Below are 20,014 nucleotides of genomic sequence, written 5' to 3'. Positions count from 1 at the left end.
TTTTAATTTTAGCAGTGGCGCCAAAAGTTACTGGGTTGGTTGCATGCTGAGTCTTGCACCCCGGAGTAGCAATCAATTCTTAAGTTTTTTTGTGATGGCCAGGTGAAAGCAATAAGCAGTAGCAATTACAGTAGATAAGTAGAAAATAGATTCCAAATAAAGACTGTCATTTGACATTCTGCACAGCTACCACCATGGTTCTGAACCCTACATTTAGAAAAATGGTTGGAACTCATATATTCTGTATTCATGTTAAGTCTTTCTGAGTGACCAGAATATCTTAAACAGAGGCTGTCTTTGCCTATCAAGTGGTCATTGGTGGTACACAAGCTGTGTTTAAAATCTATATGTTAATATAATGGTCCCTGTGTCACGCAGTATATTCTTGTAGCTTATATTGTACAACATGGGGAATATAGCCAATATTTTATAACTATAAATGGAGTACAACCTTTAAATGTTGTGAATCCCTATATTGTATATCTGTAACTTATATAATACTGTATAGCAAATATACTTAAATTTTAAAAAAGAAAAAATTATACTCACTTATTATGTTTTGAATTTAGCCAAAGGAAAAAAATATACATGTTAAATCTACTTTTTCAATTTAAAAAAATGTGTCTTATCTGGGTAAGAGAAATCTAAAGGAAGTTCTGTAGCAGAAGAGAATATGGATTCACCAAAAGAAGGTGTTCTGCTTTGCAGGCAATCTCCCTTACCTTAGTGTATAAAACATCATTGTCAGTAGCTGTTTAAAAATTTTATCAAATCAAAACCATCTACAACTTGTCTGATCCCAATATAAAGGCATGGCAATGATTTTCTAATTCTTAAGTTCCATTTTTAATGCCTACTATGGATGTTTCTTCCCACGCTCTCAAGTTTCAGCAAACACAGTGAGAGCCCCAAGTGCCCATGGGTCAGGAGAGAGGCTGGGCAACTTCCCTGAGAGCTTTGGATCTCTGGGTCGGAAAGTGGTGATGTTTCAGAAATCAAAACTGACACCACGGTAATCGCCACGAGAGCATCCTCTGTGGTCACCTCCTAATGTCCAAGAATATTACAATGCTGAGGCCCGTAGGGGTCGACTGAAGTGCATCCTGCTGTCCAGGAGAGACACTCAACCTTCCTACCTCTCTAAACCTTTGTGCATCTATAGGGCATTTCCCATCTTGTGTCCCTTTGAAACAATTTCGATTTAGCTCTAGTGTTGCTGAAGACACATCAGGGTGCAGTATTTAATTGGTAAATCATGCAGATTAAACATTCTCTTGTGTTATAAACTGATTAAATATCTAATTGTTGAAGAGTTTCATCTCAATGAGATTTTTTTTAAATCGTGTTGTGATGTCTTCTAAAATTAAAAGTAATTCTTTAAATGATAATTAATCAGTGATATTCATCCGAATAGTGTTTTATGAAGGATTAATTTCTTAGGACTTTCCTTGAAAAGAATTCTTTTCAGTAAAGAAATTCTAAATTAAACATTTTAAGTAAAATCGACCTAAACTATGTCAGTGAGTTCAGTAGTCATTTTAAGATACGGTAAGAAAAAGAAATGAAACTATTGCAAGTGAATATACTTTTCAAAATAAAACTAATTTTGCACTTCTATGCTCTTGTTTGTCTCTGGACTCCCAAATAAGAAAAAGGGGGGAAATGCTCAGAATTTTTGAGTTAACTGTTTCACACCAATGCCCAAATTTTTGATTTGAGAATTTATTCATCCTCAGTAAGACTGACACTACTATTCTTAACTTATTTAAAAATTAAATTTATCATGTTGGTTTCCCAAGAATACATGAAATCAACAGGACATGGGTAAGAATGGCTGCTAGATAGTAGGATATATTTAGAACTGACCATCTACTTTTTCAGTCATATTCCTTGGATGAATTTCTTTGTGTATGTAATCAACCTCATTATTAGAAATGCAGGCTGGAACCCGTTAAGACCCGTTAAGAAGACTTCTTTGCCTTCCTGCATTTCTTATCATTCCATGATATTATAGATATATTCTCTTATATGTGAATGTCGATTTAAAAATAGCACTTTTCCTCTTTTCAATGATCTTTCACTTTCAAATGACGAGCAAGTGGTTATACACCTGCCTAAATCAGTATAGCTTCCCGTTACAGCGTATTTTCTTTTTGGTTTTGTCCCTATGTAAAAAGAAGTCAAATGTAAAGCATTACTTTGGCACATTATGCCCAGTCATGATTTCCCTATCAGCATTCAAATGTTACCATCACTCTCATGTCATTCCATTCTTTTCCTTTTCCATCACTAGAAAAGATGGATGATAGAAGCTCAGGGATGTCCTTGAGACTCTTTGAGATCATTTATTTCTACCCACTGTTAGGTCGTGTACCCTGGGCCACACTGTGCACTAAAGGTAGATAAGAAGTTTAACTGTCTGTTTCTTACTTGTGTTATAGGACCGGCATCTCACATCTCCTACATTTAAACAATGTCTGATTTCGCTGCTTTAACACATTGTTTTCCAGGTGGTGGTTTTTATTTTCATTATATATATTCCTGCTTTGTTTTACCCACAGTATTCAGACTCCCACTGAAGTTGTTGGACGTCTTTTAAGACAGTTGTAGTCAGACTTGTTCTGTATATGGTCATGTCTGCCTCAGTAAATGCCATACAGAGCTTGCCCCTTAGCTGTTTTCTTTTTTCCCCTCAAAGTTTGTTTCTCTTCAAAACCTCTGCTCTCAAATTACAGCCGTCTCGTTCATTTTAGTTAATAATCCTTATTTTCATGTTATCATTTGTAAGTGTAAGGATTTGTGAAAGGATCTACTTTTGATGTACGGTGTGTGCCAGAAGAGCTTTGGCAAGTCCAGACGCGGCTCTGCGGCCAAAGGCCCTCATTTGAACCTAAGCTGTTGGTGAATTAAGACCTGAGAAACTTGAGATAAGCGTGCCTAATTGCCTAAAAGAAACTCAACAAGAAAATGTATTGCAGCTTGTTGATCTTATTTCTTTAATAATTCAAAAGAATCTTCCAGAAATATGTGGACTTCTTCCTTAGATTCTTGAAATGTGATCACGGGACACAATTGTCATTTGGCGCTTGCCCAGAAATACACATCTTTGCGTGAGGCACCTGGACATATGTGGCAGGTCTGGTAGAATCAGCTAATTAACAACACAGGCTTAAACAGGCACCTCATCTGGCAGCGCAGTTAGTTGCCTGATGGTGCTCAGCGGGACCGGGTAGTGCTTTTTATTTTTCTACCCTAATGGTCTGCTGCCCACCTAATTTTGCCTTATTGTCAGTCACTACTTACCGCAGCTTGGGGCCCTCCCAGGAGGCTAAATTATTATCAAAGGATTAGGGAGATGTAGCCTTGCAGCTCTGACATTTCTGATTACTTGTCTATGCCCAAACACTAATTAGCTGTGACTAATTAAGAAAAATGTTCCTGCCATAGAAAACCATTTAAAAGAACTGAGAAGTAGAAAAGCAATTCAAAAGCTGAGCAGTGCTCAGATTTGCTGATGCTCTTTAGATTTCCACCAGAGCCTTAACTCACCTTTAATTGTGCTCAGAATTTTAAAAAAACAAAAAACAAAAAAAAAAAACTCACATGTGAACTGATCTGAGGTTTTTGTTTGAATAGAAAAAAAAAAATTGTGGTTGATCACCTAAAATCCCTTAGCAATGGTAAAACTCTCTCTGATGAATGGAAAATGTCAAAACTTGCATTTCGATCGAGAAATTTTTCTTCACACCGAACGCATAAGTACGCATTTGCTTTCATTCACCCAAGCCGGTAACAGTGACTTAATAGTCATGGAAGAAATTAGAATATTCTCCCTCCTGATTTTATCAAAGATAGTTGAAATAATTACAGGCAACATGTTGAGCATTTCAAAAGTTATTTAGTATTGATTTCATGCTGCCTTCACATGTAATATGGTCTGAAAACTCTGACTTCTCCACACAGAGCCTGGCTTTTCCTCGGTGGTTTGCATGCTTGCACTGCATCTGGCAACCATTGACTTATTAATGAAAATACCCAGGGCTTCCCTGGTGGCGCAGTGGTTGAGAGTCCGCCTGCCGATGCAGGAGACGTGGGTTCGTGCCCCGGTCTGGGAAGCACGGAGCGGAGCGGAGCGGCTGGGCCCGTGAGCCACGGCCGCTGAGCCTGCGCCTCTGGAGCCTGTGCTCCGCAACGAGAGAGGCCACAACAGTGAGAGACCCACGTACCGCAGAAAAAACAAAAAAAGAAAATACCCAGGACTCCCCTGAGACCAGCATCTCTTTCAGTTGACCAGTGTGATGTTTTCATAGAAATGATAGCTACCGTTCTTCTCTTCAAACCTAACTTCATAAGCAAATGACACATGGCTTTAAAGCCGTTTTCTATGGTAGCCTTTTGAACTCCTCCTCCGTCAGACACTCCCTCTGCAAGCTTTCCATGCAGCCCCATCTACATGGTCAGTGCCATTCACAAGTGGGCACAGCAGTGGCAGCCAGATTGCCACTATTGACTACGTCCAACTACAAAAAAAAAAAAAATCCGTGTAAGGAAACGGCTATTGTAGTAAATCAGCATCATTGTGGCAAAAACATGTGTTTATTGAATGCATTGAAAGGAAACTCTATAAAAGAACAATTTTCACAGGTACTTATAAATACCTAAACTTCAGAGAGCTCTCAATTTCTTGATCGCAGCCCAGTCCTAATTAAGAGACCATCTAAATTTTGCTCTCTTAATATGGGCAAGATGTTTTGTTTGAAATAAAGCAAGTTTTAACCCCTACATCACCAAAATTCTTCATGCTATTTTTTAAACCCGTTTCCCTTTTTCCTCTCAGTGGAGAACAAAAAGCAGGTAGCCAGCATCTCTAGGGAATAATCCTTCCTATATATAAAGACTATTATTAAGGCACCTGTCATACTTGTCTACTCCAGGATAAATAATCCCTATTTGCTAAACTTCTCTTCATAGGCCCCTTTTCTAGCCCTTTAATCATCTTTGTGGCTGTCCTTTGAAACTTCTCAAAATGTTCTCGGTCATGCTTAGGGTTTAGAGTCAGGAATAGGACGCAGTATTTGAATGTGGCTGAACAATATTTTTTTCAAGGCATATTCCTTGTTATGCATTCTCATGGATAACTTTCCCATACTTTTGCTCTACTGATCCTTATAAATTTGGTCCCATATACTCCCCATATTTCTTGTTGACTTTCCTCTTACTGCCTATGTTATACAGTTAAAAATGTATATGTTTATAGATGTAGGATGGTCATTCATGTGACGTTTTGGATGCATAAGATCTAGAAAACAAATCCAATTCATCCTTCAAGTAGGAAGTGCAAGGGATGGTGGTGAATGTTGGGATTAAAAGGTTAGGCATTGGGACTTCCCTGATGGTCCAGTGGTTAAGACTCTGCACTTCCACTGCAGGGGGCACTGGTTCAATCCCTGGTTGGGAAACTAAGATCCCACATGCTGTGCGGCCAAAAAAAGAAAAAAAAACGTTAGGCATTTGTTTCCTCCCACATAGTTGGGTATCTCTGTCACAATGACTCGGTAGGATTCTAATTAAAATAGGAAATCAAAACCCCTCTTATTATTTATTCATACAACCAGTATTTATTTTCTAGAGGCCACACACTGCTAGAGGCTGAGAATGCAATGTTAGATAAGATATACCAAGTTCCTGCCCTAAGGGAGCTTACATTCTTACGGCCAAGTGGGTCTTCTGAAAAAGTTGTTAATTTCTACATTAAAATGTTTCATATTTTCGTCTATTGAATAGACCTTCATAGATTTTTTCCAAATGGATGTACTATGGAGAATTAAAATTTAGTACCCTTTCAAAATAGATGATAGTGATTATCTAAATCTGACGTTTATTTATTTCTCTCCGTTGCAAGTGGATGGTTGGAAACTTGCCAGAACTTAGGGCCAATGCAAGGGTTGTACCTAGCTCTAGTGCCTGCAATATCCAATGCCGTGACGTTACAACAAGGGCACACTCTCCCTCTCTACCCTTCATGGATTCTTTGCTCAAAAGCCAGGCTTATACCAGCTCCCAGGAGAGCTCTCATGTCCCCTCAGACTCAAGTCAATAGTGCCACACCAATGATGTTTCTCACTTTTTTTTTTAACACCTCTCACAAAACCAACAAGCACTGAAAGCACCCAGGACATGTCACTTCTTGGTGTAAATGCACAGGCAGTGCTGCCAGCCATACACCAGATATGCCCCACAGCCTCAGATACCCCCCAGGAATAGCTACCAATACCCCTGAGCATATGCTGGAGGGGCAGCTCACTGCATGCGTGACAGACTCTTGAGGGCCAATCCAGGAGCTGAGCACATCAACCGCTGAGCACATAATGTTATCATATCTTTGTGTATAAGAGTATATATGCGGACACTCATATATGTACATAGACATGGGGGTTTGTTAGTTTACAGTACTTTCTCCTTTACTTAATTCATCACTTAAAACGAAATTGGACTGTCACATTTTCAGTTCTATGTTAAATGTCTTTAGCCAGATGCAGTTGTTTTCTTTTTGATGATATCTACAACTTTAGCATGCATTAAATTATTTTGCTATTAATGAAACATGTTAATTCAAGTCAACAGTTCCTCTGGCTCTGATATTCTTTTATCTTTTTTCTGTTGAAAAGCTGCCCTGCCACTATTATATACGTAACAGTTTATGTTTCCAAATATTTAAAAGCATTCAGTCCTTCAACAATTATGTAATGCATGTCATGTGCCAGACATTCTGCCAAGGGCTCAAGATATCAATAAAAAGACTTGGTTTCTGCCTTATGGATACTCACAGCCTGGTGAGGCAGACATAGGGCACATTGTGCAGTATTTTTATAGACACCTGTACAGGGTTCTAGGAGCAGAAAATACAGGAGCATCTAAGTCTACCTGGTAAGAGATAGTGTTGGCTTCGTAGCAGAAATGATAGTTGAACTGAGTCTTAAAGGTCAACGTGAATCTGGCCAATGAAACGTACATGGGAATAAAAGTCCAGACAGAGGGATTGGCATGTCCAAAAACCATAGATACAGAGAAACCCAACATCTAGCAGATCAGCAGGTCATTCAGGTCCTGTGGGAGTGCGCCATGAGTCGGAGACCGGAAGGCAGCTATTTATCCCAGTCCCTACCACACTCTGGAAACGGGACTTTGGAATAATTGTTCCCTATTTTTTATAAGGAAACTGAAGCAGAGAGACTTGCTAACCATTAATTCTCAGACCTAGGTTTTATCTCAAACTTGTACCATTTAATAGTCTAATTTATTTTTATCCGGATCCTACATTATTGATTTAAACGCAATATCGACCAAACTTTTATATATAGTACTTAAGATGAGTCATTCAACCAGATGAACAGGTCATATGCCCAAATAAATCATTCATAGTCTATGTCTGCACCCCAAACTGGTGCACACACCATTATAACTGGGTTGACCACTGAGTTCAACCAAACCACTGATAAGTCAAAAGATTAGCCAAACCAGTTTGCGTTCCATCATTTGTCAATAAGTAGGCGAGAGGGGGAACAACTGATGATCTGAAATTTTCACTTTGTAATCACTAATCTTTTTAGCACCAGGGAAAGAACCACAGAATAAATTTACAAAGGCACTTGCCTACTTGATGATAATGAATGTGAAGAATAGTATTGATTTTAATGCTCTTTGTCTAGCGTGAGAATAGGTAGGCTAGTTTAATAATATTACTTTCAGGATATTTTGGAAGAAAGGAAATTTGGGGTTAATGAAATAGTAGTGAGTGGAAAAGAGCTTTTGCAACCCCCAATTTGTGGAACTTACCCTGTTATGTAACTTATCCTATTTTATAAGTGAAGAGGATTGAATGCATCTTGGAAGTGTCTTGGTTATTATATTCATTTTTTTTTTTTTAAGAAAGGAATGGGGGAAAAAAAGTACTGAACTTCAAGAGCAGGAAAGGTTTTTCAGCATTCAACAAGCATTTATTAGGTACCTACTATATGCCAACCCTCCCATGTTAGTACTTTTTACATTTTCCCTTTCTTAACAGACATCATAGTGCTCATGAACTCTCCTTTGCAGACTTCCTCATAGAGATAAGAAATGAAAATCGCCCTGAATGTGAGTTTATTGAATATGGAAGGAAAAAGGCATGAATCAAGTTCTTCTCTGTTCTGTATTTTTAAAAAAGATGAAGAAAACTGCACATATAGATCGAGTCCCCTCGTGAATGTACTAAGGATCTTCTTTCCGCATTGCTTTGTTTTGTTGCAGTGAAAAAAAAATTCTTCCCAGGATTCCTAAGCATTAGGGTATATGGCACTGTAAAACAACTTAAGAAGTAAACACGTGGGAAATGCATAGCACAAGGACCATTTGGTTGGTTACCCTAACAGAGTATGGCTCTTCCAAAAATTTATTACATTATGTAATTACATTATCAGGTGTACAAATATCTTTGGAAATGCAGATTACAGTAACTTGCAAGAAAATGTGATGGACTTCTTTGAAACAACAAGCATCTCCTGTATTACTTCACAGTCCTGGGTTATGATAACTATCAGGGACCACCAGGAATGGTAGAGTTGTTTTCTTAGTTGTTTGCTGCAAGCATCAAACTACTCTTAAAAAATCAGAGACTTCACTGATGGAACAGACTGTTTCATAGAAGGAAATGGAATAACCTGGTAGTCATGAGCACGGACTCTGGAGCATAGATATAAGAAGAATCTTAACCTTGCCACTTACATAAACTTACATAAGTAAATTGCTTAATCTAAACTCAGTTTTCTACCTACGTGAGCTCAGTTTCCCTGCAAAATAGGAATAATAACCACTTCGTCAAGGTTGTTTTAAGAATCAAATGAAAACTGATGCACTTGAACTTCCCATGGAAGATTTTTTAAAAACATCAGATACCTTTATAATCAGAGTATTATTATTATATAATATATTGTATATAACATTATTTGTTATTATAAAATCATAATAAGAATACTTCACAGTTCTTAATAGATTTCATTTATTCCTTATTGTACTTTATTGTTTCATTTTTATAATATGTCTGTACTTCATTAAAAGGCCAAATGAAACTTCTGGAATCCTAGACTTGCATATTTGGATGAACAAAGCTATATTTAAGTAGCATTAAAAAAAAAAACAATTTGGCTTTTCCCTTCTTTGAGGAGAATCACAAGCTATATTGCTTCTAATCATGCCCCTTCCTTTGACAGTCAAATCTAATCTCATAGTATTTCTGGAGAGCATAAAAATCTTATTTTAAAGCTAGTTCATATAATCTGTCCGTCATATCACAGATGAGAAAACTGAGGCATAGAGAAAGCAAGCGACAGACTCAGTCAAGCAAATAGTCGCATCACAGGGGCCGGCACTGCGGCCCCTGCAGCTTCTGTGTTGATGTTCTTCTCTGGTGCGTTCACGGCCAGCCGTCAGCCTCCATGTCCAGATGCGAGTCTCTGTTTCCCTCCTCCTGAGCGCCTCCGGGGCTAGCTGGTTGATAGATGTAGGTTGGGTTGAACACTTCCTGTATTCTTAACCTAATAGACTGGTTTCAGTTTTCCTTAAATATAGCCTTTAATCCTATTCCAAGCCAACACAAAATTCACACTTAAAACTTTCAAAATGTTTGTGGTTTGTTTTTTTTTTGTGGTACGCGGGCCTCTCACCGTTGTGGCCTCTCCCGTTGCGGAGCACAGGCTCCGGACACGCAGTCTCAGCGGCCATGGCTCACGGGCCCAGCCGCTCCACAACATGTGGGATCTTCCCGGACCGGGGCACGAACCTGTGTCTCCTGCATCTGCAGGCGGACTCTCAACCACTGTGCCACCAGGGAAGCCCTAAATGCTTGTGTTTTGAGGGTCTGTTTTGTGGAACCAAATATAATCATTTTGAGTGGGTTAGCTTGAAAAGAGGGTGGAAATGTTGGTATTATTATATCAAATGTACCGTTAATATAGATCTGCATTTTAGTGCCTAGAAATGGGAAGTGACCACGAATTTAGTTATATTAAACAGATGTACAATTGACAAAAGGAACACTCCATGTATAAAGAAACATTTCTATTTACTTTGTAATGTACTGGTGAAACTGTAGGGCATTAACATTTCTAAATAATTGGTTGCCCTCTGAAGCCACGAAGTGATCCTAAAGGATGCTTTATATTTATCAAGCTTTTCAAAACCATTATTCTTTTATCCAATTAAACTTAACATTTAAAAGGCACATATTTCCTAAGATGAGATTTTCTAGGTGGTATGTCATTTCAACACGGTGACTTGACTCTGGTGAAACTATCAGCTTCTCTTGAAATAAATGAAGAAATGCACACATACTGTGGAAATGTAGCCATTTCATATCTGGGGGCGCTAAAAAGTGTTGGGTTTGTTTTGTTGCTGTTGTTGTTCTTGTTGTTCACCTATTGAGACGAGCCTAGCTGGAGAAGAATGAAAATACATCAGCTAGTTGTACCAAGTTCATAATCAATAAAAAGCTAAACACTTAAGCAGAAAATATATCACAGATTTGTTCCCCAGCAAAGCAACTATTTTTACCCTGCCATCATCCTCAGAAGCCACATTCTGACAGAAATCATTTGCTTGAAGCAGCCGCAATATGTGAACCCTATGTGGTCCTGTGACTCAGATTTAGGAATATTAGCCCCAGAAGGTCTGAAGACATTGTGCATTAGTATGTATTGAGACCTCATTCCAGGTGGCAAGCAGCTGGACTTTTTAAAAAATAAAACTTCCAAAATAAAGGCGAAGCGCCTGTTTCCAGGCAGTAAGTGTTATATTTAATTGAATCCTCCTCAAAATGTTATAAATTAGGCAGCAAAGGGAGCCGTGCATATTTAATATATTTGTTTTGTATTTCCACTAGTCGACAGCATAATGAAATTCCTTAACTACTTCTCTTTAACTTGCATGAAGAAAGCACGGTATGTTGCTAAATCTCTTTTCACCAGCACTGCCGAGAAACAACTTTAATCCTTGTTAGAAAATTGCCGAGTCTGGGACTGACAAAGAGCTCATGCTTGTTCCATTGTTAGTGCTCCCCGGCCCCAAGAGCAGAGCCCTTTACAGCTGCGTGGATCCCGCCCGGCTCAGCTGCACTATTTAGGAGAGGAGGTTTGTCAATTTCTATTGACAATGGAGAGAGTTTTTCAGGGCCTGTAGCAGTGCTGACACAGTTGGGGATCAATGCCAGCCATTCAGAATGCACCCTCTTTCATTGCTTTCGTTTGTTAATTCAAGACTAAAGGTCCACTGAGGGGGTTCAGGGTGTTTAAGAAAGCTGATGAACTGTTTAAAAAAGCTGATGAACTGCAAGCGTTTATAGCCCTGGTGTGGCAATTTCCATAGTCAGTGGCAACTCCTGGCACTGAGGGAGCTGTGTCCTTGTTGACCCTCTTGTTATTAAAAATGCACAAGTGCTGCGCTTCTCAATATTTCAACACTCTTTCATTGTCAATACCACCTTCTGAGCCCTTCAGCTTGTTGCTTGCTCTAAAGATCTTCTTAGATTGGGTTTGAAAACTTCACCTTAAACACTAGATTAGACTGATGTTCTGTTTTCCGTGCTCCTGTTGATTTGTTGAACCTTCCCAGGGCTGGAAAGCAAGTAGCAGCTTGATGGGGAGACGGGCTGCTAATATGATTTACCAGTCTACAGTCATGCACAATAAGTGTGAATAAATACAGGGGTCTCACAGAGTCAACCCTAGCCTTTCCTTTGCTTTTCTTTTTGCTTTAAAAGAGATATCTCAAGAAAATGAAGTGAGTAAGGCATGCCCTTACAGGAGTTGAATGAACCACAAAAAAGAAAAAAAAAAAAACACATATATTTTGTTAAAGTGGTAGGCTGCTGGCATGGATTGATGGAGAAAAAAAGCGTAGAATATACACTAACTGCTTTATTCTTAAGTAGACCAAGCAGGGAATAAAGCAGTAATGCCATACCCACGACTTGAGTGCAAGCTCCAGTGCCCCTTCGTTGTCATCCCCTGAAAGGAAAAGTGAATAGTCAAACAAGTTGCTTTATAAAATTAACTTTTCCAAAATGCAAGCACATTTTCTAACAGTCACACTTCAGTGCACATTCACCCCTTTCAAATTTTTTTTTCTTTGCTTTGGAGGGTGGTTTGGTTTGGTTTGGTGGGGTGGGGGGAATGATGCTAACTTACCTTTGACATTTTTCTCAAGATGAAAAAAATGGAATCTATGGTCCTCCACCCAGAAGAAGGACATAACCATTCCAACACCAGAAATAGGAAAATGCTAGTGATTTCTGTTTTGTGGTTTTGTCTGTTTGGTGTGTGTGTGTGTGTGTGTGTGTGTGTGTGTGTTTCACCATATATAAGAAAGAAGCAGTCCTAATAAGGTTTTTTGTTTGTTCGTTAGCTTATTCTTCATAGCAACGTAAACTCTAAGCTAAGCTATTGATTTTTCTTCATCATTTGCTTGATTTAGCTGAAATTCTTCGAAATGCTTTGACTTTGGAACCAAGAAATATGCATGATTAGCAGATGGAATAATTTTTCTTATAGAATGTTCCTTGTAGAATAATTTGTTTGCCTTTAAAGTAAGATGATGATGAAGTAGCTTAAGCACTTTATTAACATTAGTTCTTTTTCTCTGTTTTTATAGTTAACTTTAGATCATTTTATTCCCAAATTATTCTTCTTTAAAATTATAATTTTGGCATTGTGTTAAAGAAGTTATATTAAAAATAAATTTCTGTGTTATGTTAGATGTCCTTTCAGTTATCGCTTAATCATAAGTACCACTCATATGTAATGGAAAAATGAAGTTAAATTAATTTTAAATTACCTAAGGATTTTTTAAGAACATAAGATGCATATGGAGTAATTTTAAGAAAGCATTTTCATTTACTTCAGATTCATGCAACTTACCATATATATAGTAACTTTACAGTCTAACAGCCCAATTAACTTGTATGTTATAAATTTTGTACAATGTATCGTATTTTGTCCCCCCAACTAAAAAAAAAAATTATTCCTTGAAGAAGCACTATAATTTAAGAGTCATAACCATTATGACTACATTTTAGTTTTCAAGTTACTTGGAGGGTGGGCTGGGGGCGAGGGTTTTAATTCAGTATACTCATGTTCAATATCACCAATACCTATGAGTGTTTACCTGCATTAAAATAGAACTCAAGTAGTTGAGGCTATAACTTGAAATAAGGAAGTAGAGAATTTAAATACCAGATACTAATCTATTAAGATTTAATATGTCAGCTGAAGTACTGAATTTTTTAGCAGTTTATTTTTTAAGAATTTAGGAGTATCTCATTTTATAAAACTTATTTCTGATACTTTTACATGTCCTGAAAATTAGGAAAGTAATCATTAGGAAAAAGAAAAACTGGGTACATGAATAATATTTTTTTTAAACAACCATAGCCCATCTCACATTTTAAAAACTTGAATGTTCATTCATCCATTTAATATCACAGTATTCAGTAAATCAGTTATTCATTTTCATTAGCTTATCTCATTTTATGCATGTGTGTCCAGTATGCCAACAAACTAATAGAAATAAGTCTGATGAAATGTTAAACTAATTCATTTTTATATTATGCTTAAACTACCATTCTTTATACTAAATTTTATTAGAACAATGTTAGTAAATACAAGTCCAGGTGAAGTTCAGACTTACTTGTATCACTTGAGATTTCTTTTAGAAATTTGTATTTACTGCTTTATTATGGAAGAAAAATATCTTTTAGGATTTTTTTCTGTGTTTGAATACCTAAGAACATATGCACGTACATATGTGATCTGTAGTGTCACTGTGTGTACACAAGCAAGGCACAAAATACCTTCTCTTTCAAAAACTCTTTTGTCATTTCCTAAATGCTGCGTGGACATTGATATTTCTCACAGTTATCTGAATGACTAGCATTATTTTCTTACAGTATTACCTAAACCTGGCTCTGGCGTGTAAGTACTGAATCCCTTAAAATGCCATCACTAATGGCAGATTGCCCTTTTTTGAAAACAGGAACAAAATTTCTTCTTTTACTATACTCACAGGCATTATATAGGAGCAGGAAAGTACATTAGAGAAGAATTTCCATTTTCCCACCAAGAGAGTTATAATAAACAGAGAGAAAATATGAACCCTCCAAAAACACTTGCAAAATGAAACAGATTGTTTTCTTTTATAATTTGGTCAACTGACATCTGTTTTTGTGATTCTTATAAGACACAAGAATTCCATCCTGATAATGTTCCTTCCTAAGATCTGAAATCTTTATTTTAGGTGGTTTTAGACCATCTTGGCAAATACTTAACAACCGATAGTAGATAAAGTTGTGACTGGGGATTAGAGGTTAGTAAGCTGTGGATGTTTTTCACCATCCCTCCTTTAAAATGCTATTTCTAGGTATTGCCTACATGCATGATGGTAATTACTCTGATTTTTACATAACATGCAGGCTAATGGGAAATTTCCCTTTGAAAATAATTTACCTGTTTTTTTCCTGCTGCTTGGCAGTCCATTCAGTCCCATAACATGTATTTAGTACCCATTGTTACCTACAAATTACAAAGCAGGCCGCTAGGCTGCAAGTGCAAAAACACTGTTTCCCATGAATATGTTACAGCTAAAAGACTGTAATGTTAATTCATGTAAAGAACAGCCTAGGTCAACTTAGCAGATTTTCTAGCAAAACATACAATTCTGTTAACAGGAAATTATAGCATTATTGACTTCAAGTGCTGATCTATGGTCATTTCAGAGTGTTTCATTACCCCCTCATTACCGAATCTGTTAAATGAATACTGCAGAGGTTGTTTTCTTTTCTGTTTTCTTCCCCCCCACCCCCATCCTTCTTTCCAGCAATGGTACAGCAGTTCCATGAAAGTCATTTGTGTGTGGTTGGCTGATAGATTAGACCTGCAGCTTCATATTTACCAACTGAAGACACTAATCAAGATTGTGAAGGTAAACAAAATGTGTTTAGATGTGTATTGCCCAGCAAGCTGTAAAGAATAATGGCAAGATATTGACATATAAGAAAATCGTATTTAATATACCTGAGTGGATGTAAGTACTTTAAAAACATCACTTTCAGCAATGATGTGCTGCTGTTTATTCCATTTTCAGTTAGATTACTAAATAAACATAAATTTATTGTTTTTGTATTAATAAATTAAAAGTATTTTGTTATCAAGTAATTATATTTGAAGATAATATACACATAAAGCCCCTAGCACATTTACCTGCATCTAGTGGGTCCACAATAATTTTGTATTAATTGTCTTAGGTATAGAAATGTTTTCTCCTAATATATTTCCTTCATATTTATTAATATATTATTAGGAGGGCTTTTGAATTATATTTGCCCCTAGGATAAGGAGAGTCTCCTTTATTTTGTTATATCCTGATATGAAAGTAAAACATTGTCACTGCCTGAATTCTTTTGGAAGCATGCCCCTTCTTATATGTAAGAGATGATCAGTATGAGTGTCCGGGACCATCCATAACCACTAACAGATGTTATATCAGTTCAATGAGGCCATTTTGACGTCTGCTTTTCAAGAGGAAATGTAATCACGTGCATGTTATATTGAGTCAGTAGGGGCTTTAAAGTAATACATTATTCAGCATGATTTCTCACACCTTATAAATTCCAGTGGAAATACAAAATTTACCACAGGTATAACTTTTTCTTAAAATTGAGACAAATTCTACATTATGGCAAAAAACATAACTCTAAGCTCTTGTGAATCAGCTGTTCCTTTAAATAAGTAACTTTTACTTCCATTCTAGTACCATTTATCAAATGGTATACATATGCCATTGATGTATTTATATATATGTGTGTGTGCCTATAGATGTGTATATCTATATTTGCACGTACATATATATGTATATGTGTATATTTGTGTGTATGTGTGTATATGTACACACACACAGTGGTTCTCACAATGTCATTCCTGATATAACATTATCAGCATCACCTGGGAACTTGTTAGACATGCAAATTCTTCGGCTCCACACCAGACTCACTAAGTCAGAGTGTCTGAGAGTGGGACCTGGCCATCTGTACATGAACAAGCCCTCCAGAGGATTCTGATAGAGATAAAGTTTGAGAAGAACCACTGTATCACATCATTAAAAGTTTTATCCACATTAAAATATTTTCCACCATTCTCTTGGCTCCTGCAGTCTCATCAGAATATGAATTCTTTTGTGCCACAGACACATAGGTTATAGAAAGAGCCACCAAGAGGAAAGTTCTAAAGTCAGAAATCAGCAAATCTACTGGAACATAGACCCAGACCTATAATGTCACAGTAATAGCAATCATGATTAGCCATAAATAACAAGGAAAATTGGTCACCCACTAATTTTAATACACTAAAACATTACATTTCAATTGACAGACTACCTTTGATCGAGAACACTTTTTACCAGGTGTTATTTATTTTACAAAGAAACTGAAAACACATTATGATAACGTTCATGTTTGCTTTAGTTCCTCCATGGTTTCTTCCTTGTTTCTACAAATGTCACTTGGAGAGCTTTCAACTGAAGTTTGTTTTTCATAAAAGAGAATCAGAATAATCTGTGTTTACCTTCTAAATAGGTGTACATGTTAAGATTGCAGTCTATACTGTGACTAATATTGGGATTAGCTTGTTCCCCTTAGGATCAGCCATATTTTCAAGCTAATGTCTACTGTGTTCAGGATGTCAGAAATTACATAGTCGGCTGATTGGTATTAGTTGATAGATTGGTAAGCTTTCTTTGTTTTTATAATAATAATCTCCATTTTTTATTAGCCCATCATCTGTTTATTTCAAAGTTATTCCTCTTCTCATATTCACAGTCATAACAGTTCAAGCACCAGTGAATATTTTAGCAGAAAAAATGATTAATAATTTTGTTAATTATAGGGTGACATTTCCATTGTATTCTAAACCAGTCAGTTTATCTTATTTTAATATAGTCTTCATGATGGCTACCAACAGTCAAGACTGATAAATATGAAATTAAATTTCATGTATATGTTTGACTTTCCATGTTTTGTTTTTCGCAAGCAGGTCCCCAAACTCAGCCGTTACTTTCTTGGGCTGATACGTTTAATCAACTCATAGGGCTTTATTTAATAACTAAAAGTGATTATTCTCACAATGAAAATTAGGATGAATTAATTCAGTGTTCTAATTGGTTTTTTTTCTACTTTGAATATAAACAGACTTTAACCAATTTCATACATAGATTCATCGCTCTTCAGAGCCTATATGGCTATGTTTATAATGTTCATTTTCCAGTGAATTTAAGCGGCTATTAAACAGCACATGTATAGAATTGTGCAGGCCCCGAGTAGGCTTTCCTTCCATCCACATCACTTAGACTGGACCTGCATGTTACAGTAGGGTAGTGCATTCTACTCAGGAGCTGAGCCGAGAGCTACTGGACTCTGGCAGCCTAGTCCTTAGAAGCATTGTCATTCTCCTGTGCCCACGGAGACCCAGATGCCATCAAGATGTATACGATAGCCAACTTTGCCCCACAAAGACACTTAGACGCCAGTTGGTTCATTGACGTTGCTCACTAAGAAGAGACAAATTGCAGTAAGATATTCACAGAAGATTTAGGACTAAGAAATTAACAAAGTTTAAACATCAGAATGGTTTATTTGGGGAAGGGAAAAATAGAATCCTCAAATAATCAAAATGGCTGATGGATTTCTGTTCTCCCTAGAGGCCATTTGACATTTAAAAGCGGTTAACATAAACGAGCTGCCTCTTTTACTAGGAGAAAAGACGACAAGTGAGCAGCACCCTGCGGCAGGCACTTGTCTTAAGTAAGAGCCAAGCAGACCTTCTTGGCAGCCACAGAGGATCTCTAAGTGTCAATAACATGTTATGAATTCTAAAAAAAGAGAAAGAGAGAGATTGCAAGGGTACCTGCCCTGCAGTGCCCCTAACTGCTTATTGCTTACTAGTAAAGTAAGGAAGCAGAGTCTTAATTTTATACAAATTAGAAAGCCTTTAGGGCTGCAAATCCACAATACAACTCTGTCCTGGCCAACTTACTGATAATTAAGCTAAGTCTAAGGAAAGTCATTCCAATAAAATAAGAAAGTGGGACTCACAAACTTGGCATATAATTCTCAGTGGAACACTAATACTTTATTTCAGATGTATTAGCTGTAGATGAATGTTTTTTGTGCTTGATATATTTTTAATCTAACTATCAGAGTGTTAGAGGCTTGAACAGAAATCTCTGTGGTAGTAATACCATGCATACTAGTTACCAGATTTTTCCAGACAAAATTTACCTTACAGAGTTACTTCATGGGTTCTGATGCAAATTACCATATGTTTTGGTGTGAAAGTATCACCTTAGTAATAATAAGCTTTAATGGTTTAGAAAGAGAATATGAGGATGGTGGGATTTATGTGTCTTAATACAAAATATTAAAATCAAATTAAAAGGACTACCCTGGTGACACAGTGGTTAAGAATCCGCCTGCCAGTGCAGGGGACACGGGTTCGAGCCCTGGTCCGGGAAGATCCCACGTGCCGCGGAGCCACTAAGCCCGTGCGCCACAACTGCCGAGCCTACGTGCCACAACTACAGAAGCCTGCGTGCCTAGAGCCTGTGCTCCACAACGAGAGAAGCCACCGCAACGAGAAGCCTGTGCACTGCAACAAAGAGTAGCCCCCGTTCACCATAACTAGAGAAAGCCCACACATAGCACCAAGACCCAACACATTATCTATAAATAGATAAATAAATAATCAAATTTAAATAGTTTGGGTCATTTAAGAAAAAAAACACTAAATTTTTCTTGCTGTTGAGATACTGACCTCAGATACAGTACAGTGTTCCTCACCAGTTTATTTTTTGGACATGAGGTGGACTTTATTTATGCATTTTATTTATAACAAGTGAATATCACTTCTGAAACTTGAATGGTACCGTGGGGCATAAGGCAGATGATATAAGACAGGAAGATAAAATGTGAAAACACCAGTGACACCACTACCTTGTAATGGTTCTGTTCCTTCCCAGAAGTCTGTTTGTAGACCAGGTGTGTATATCCAGGGGATTAAGATGCCATCCATCAGCACTTCCTACCTCAAGTGAATAAGCACCTTCAGCTGAGCTGTTTGAATATTATATTTTCCTTCTAATTGTGTTGAGTGAAATCAGGCATTCCTTAATGTTAATTTTCAGCTATTGGAGTTGTAATTTGGGGCCAGGAAGTACAACATTCCTTTTTTTATTTGACTTTTTTCATCTGTTAAGTGCAAACCCCCAAAAAAGTGACTGTTAGCAATCATTTAGAACAAAAAAGTGGCACATTGATATGTATTGATACTTTGGTCCAGTCAATTGACATCTGGCTGTTTAGTATTCTAAATCTAACATAGGACAGTTAAAAAAAAAATCTTTAAAGATATTTAGCATTTTAATGGCCTTAGAAGTGCCCCTACGGAATGAGCTATCTTCATTTGTGCTTTGTTTCCCCATTGAACTAACTCTAGACTTTTTCTACAACTTTAAAAATCAATAATAAAATACCAGCCTTGTTTGTCATCAAAAACTCATGTGTGAAGAAAGTCTCACTTAGGAGAAAAGTAAAATAAGGAAAGTTTTATAGGTTACATATCTTAAGAGCCACAGAAATGAGAGTTTCGTTGTTATTCTTGTTTTTAAGAATCACTGTATAAACAGTAACATGATATTTGCACTATTTTTGACAGATAATACACCAAATAATAATTTACTGTTTCACACCAAAAAAAGTAAATATGTTTTATTAGCCCATCAATGGAAGTTTAATGCCAGAATTTAACACTTCACATTCCAAGACAATTTCAGAAGGGCAAAATTCATACAGACATTTAGGTGTACACAGAGTTTAACCAGTGTGCATATAAATAAACTTTATAATTCACAAATGCTGAAAATGCAAACTTCTTTTAGTGAT

The 20,014-nt window shown here is 37.0% G+C and overlaps 1 protein-coding gene across 7 annotated transcripts in view; it reads left to right on the top strand.

Annotated features, from left to right (window-relative positions):
* Positions 1-20,014, top strand: part of CADPS2 (calcium dependent secretion activator 2) — a 486,383-nt gene that overhangs the window by 464,920 nt on the left and 1,449 nt on the right. For all 7 annotated transcript variants that reach the window (XM_079931397.1, XM_079931396.1, XM_079931395.1 and 4 more), the window contains one exon: positions 14,902-15,006. In XM_079931397.1, coding sequence (XP_079787523.1) covers positions 14,902-15,006 — 105 coding nt within the window. The remainder of the gene's footprint in view (positions 1-14,901; positions 15,007-20,014) is intronic.

The sequence above is a fragment of the Stenella coeruleoalba genome, assembly GCF_951394435.1.
Source record: "Stenella coeruleoalba genome assembly, chromosome: 9".
In the NCBI taxonomy this organism is placed as follows: Eukaryota; Metazoa; Chordata; class Mammalia; order Artiodactyla; family Delphinidae; genus Stenella; species Stenella coeruleoalba.
The sequence above is the reverse complement of the archived record's forward strand: the minus strand, read 5'-3'. Positions and strand labels throughout refer to the sequence as shown.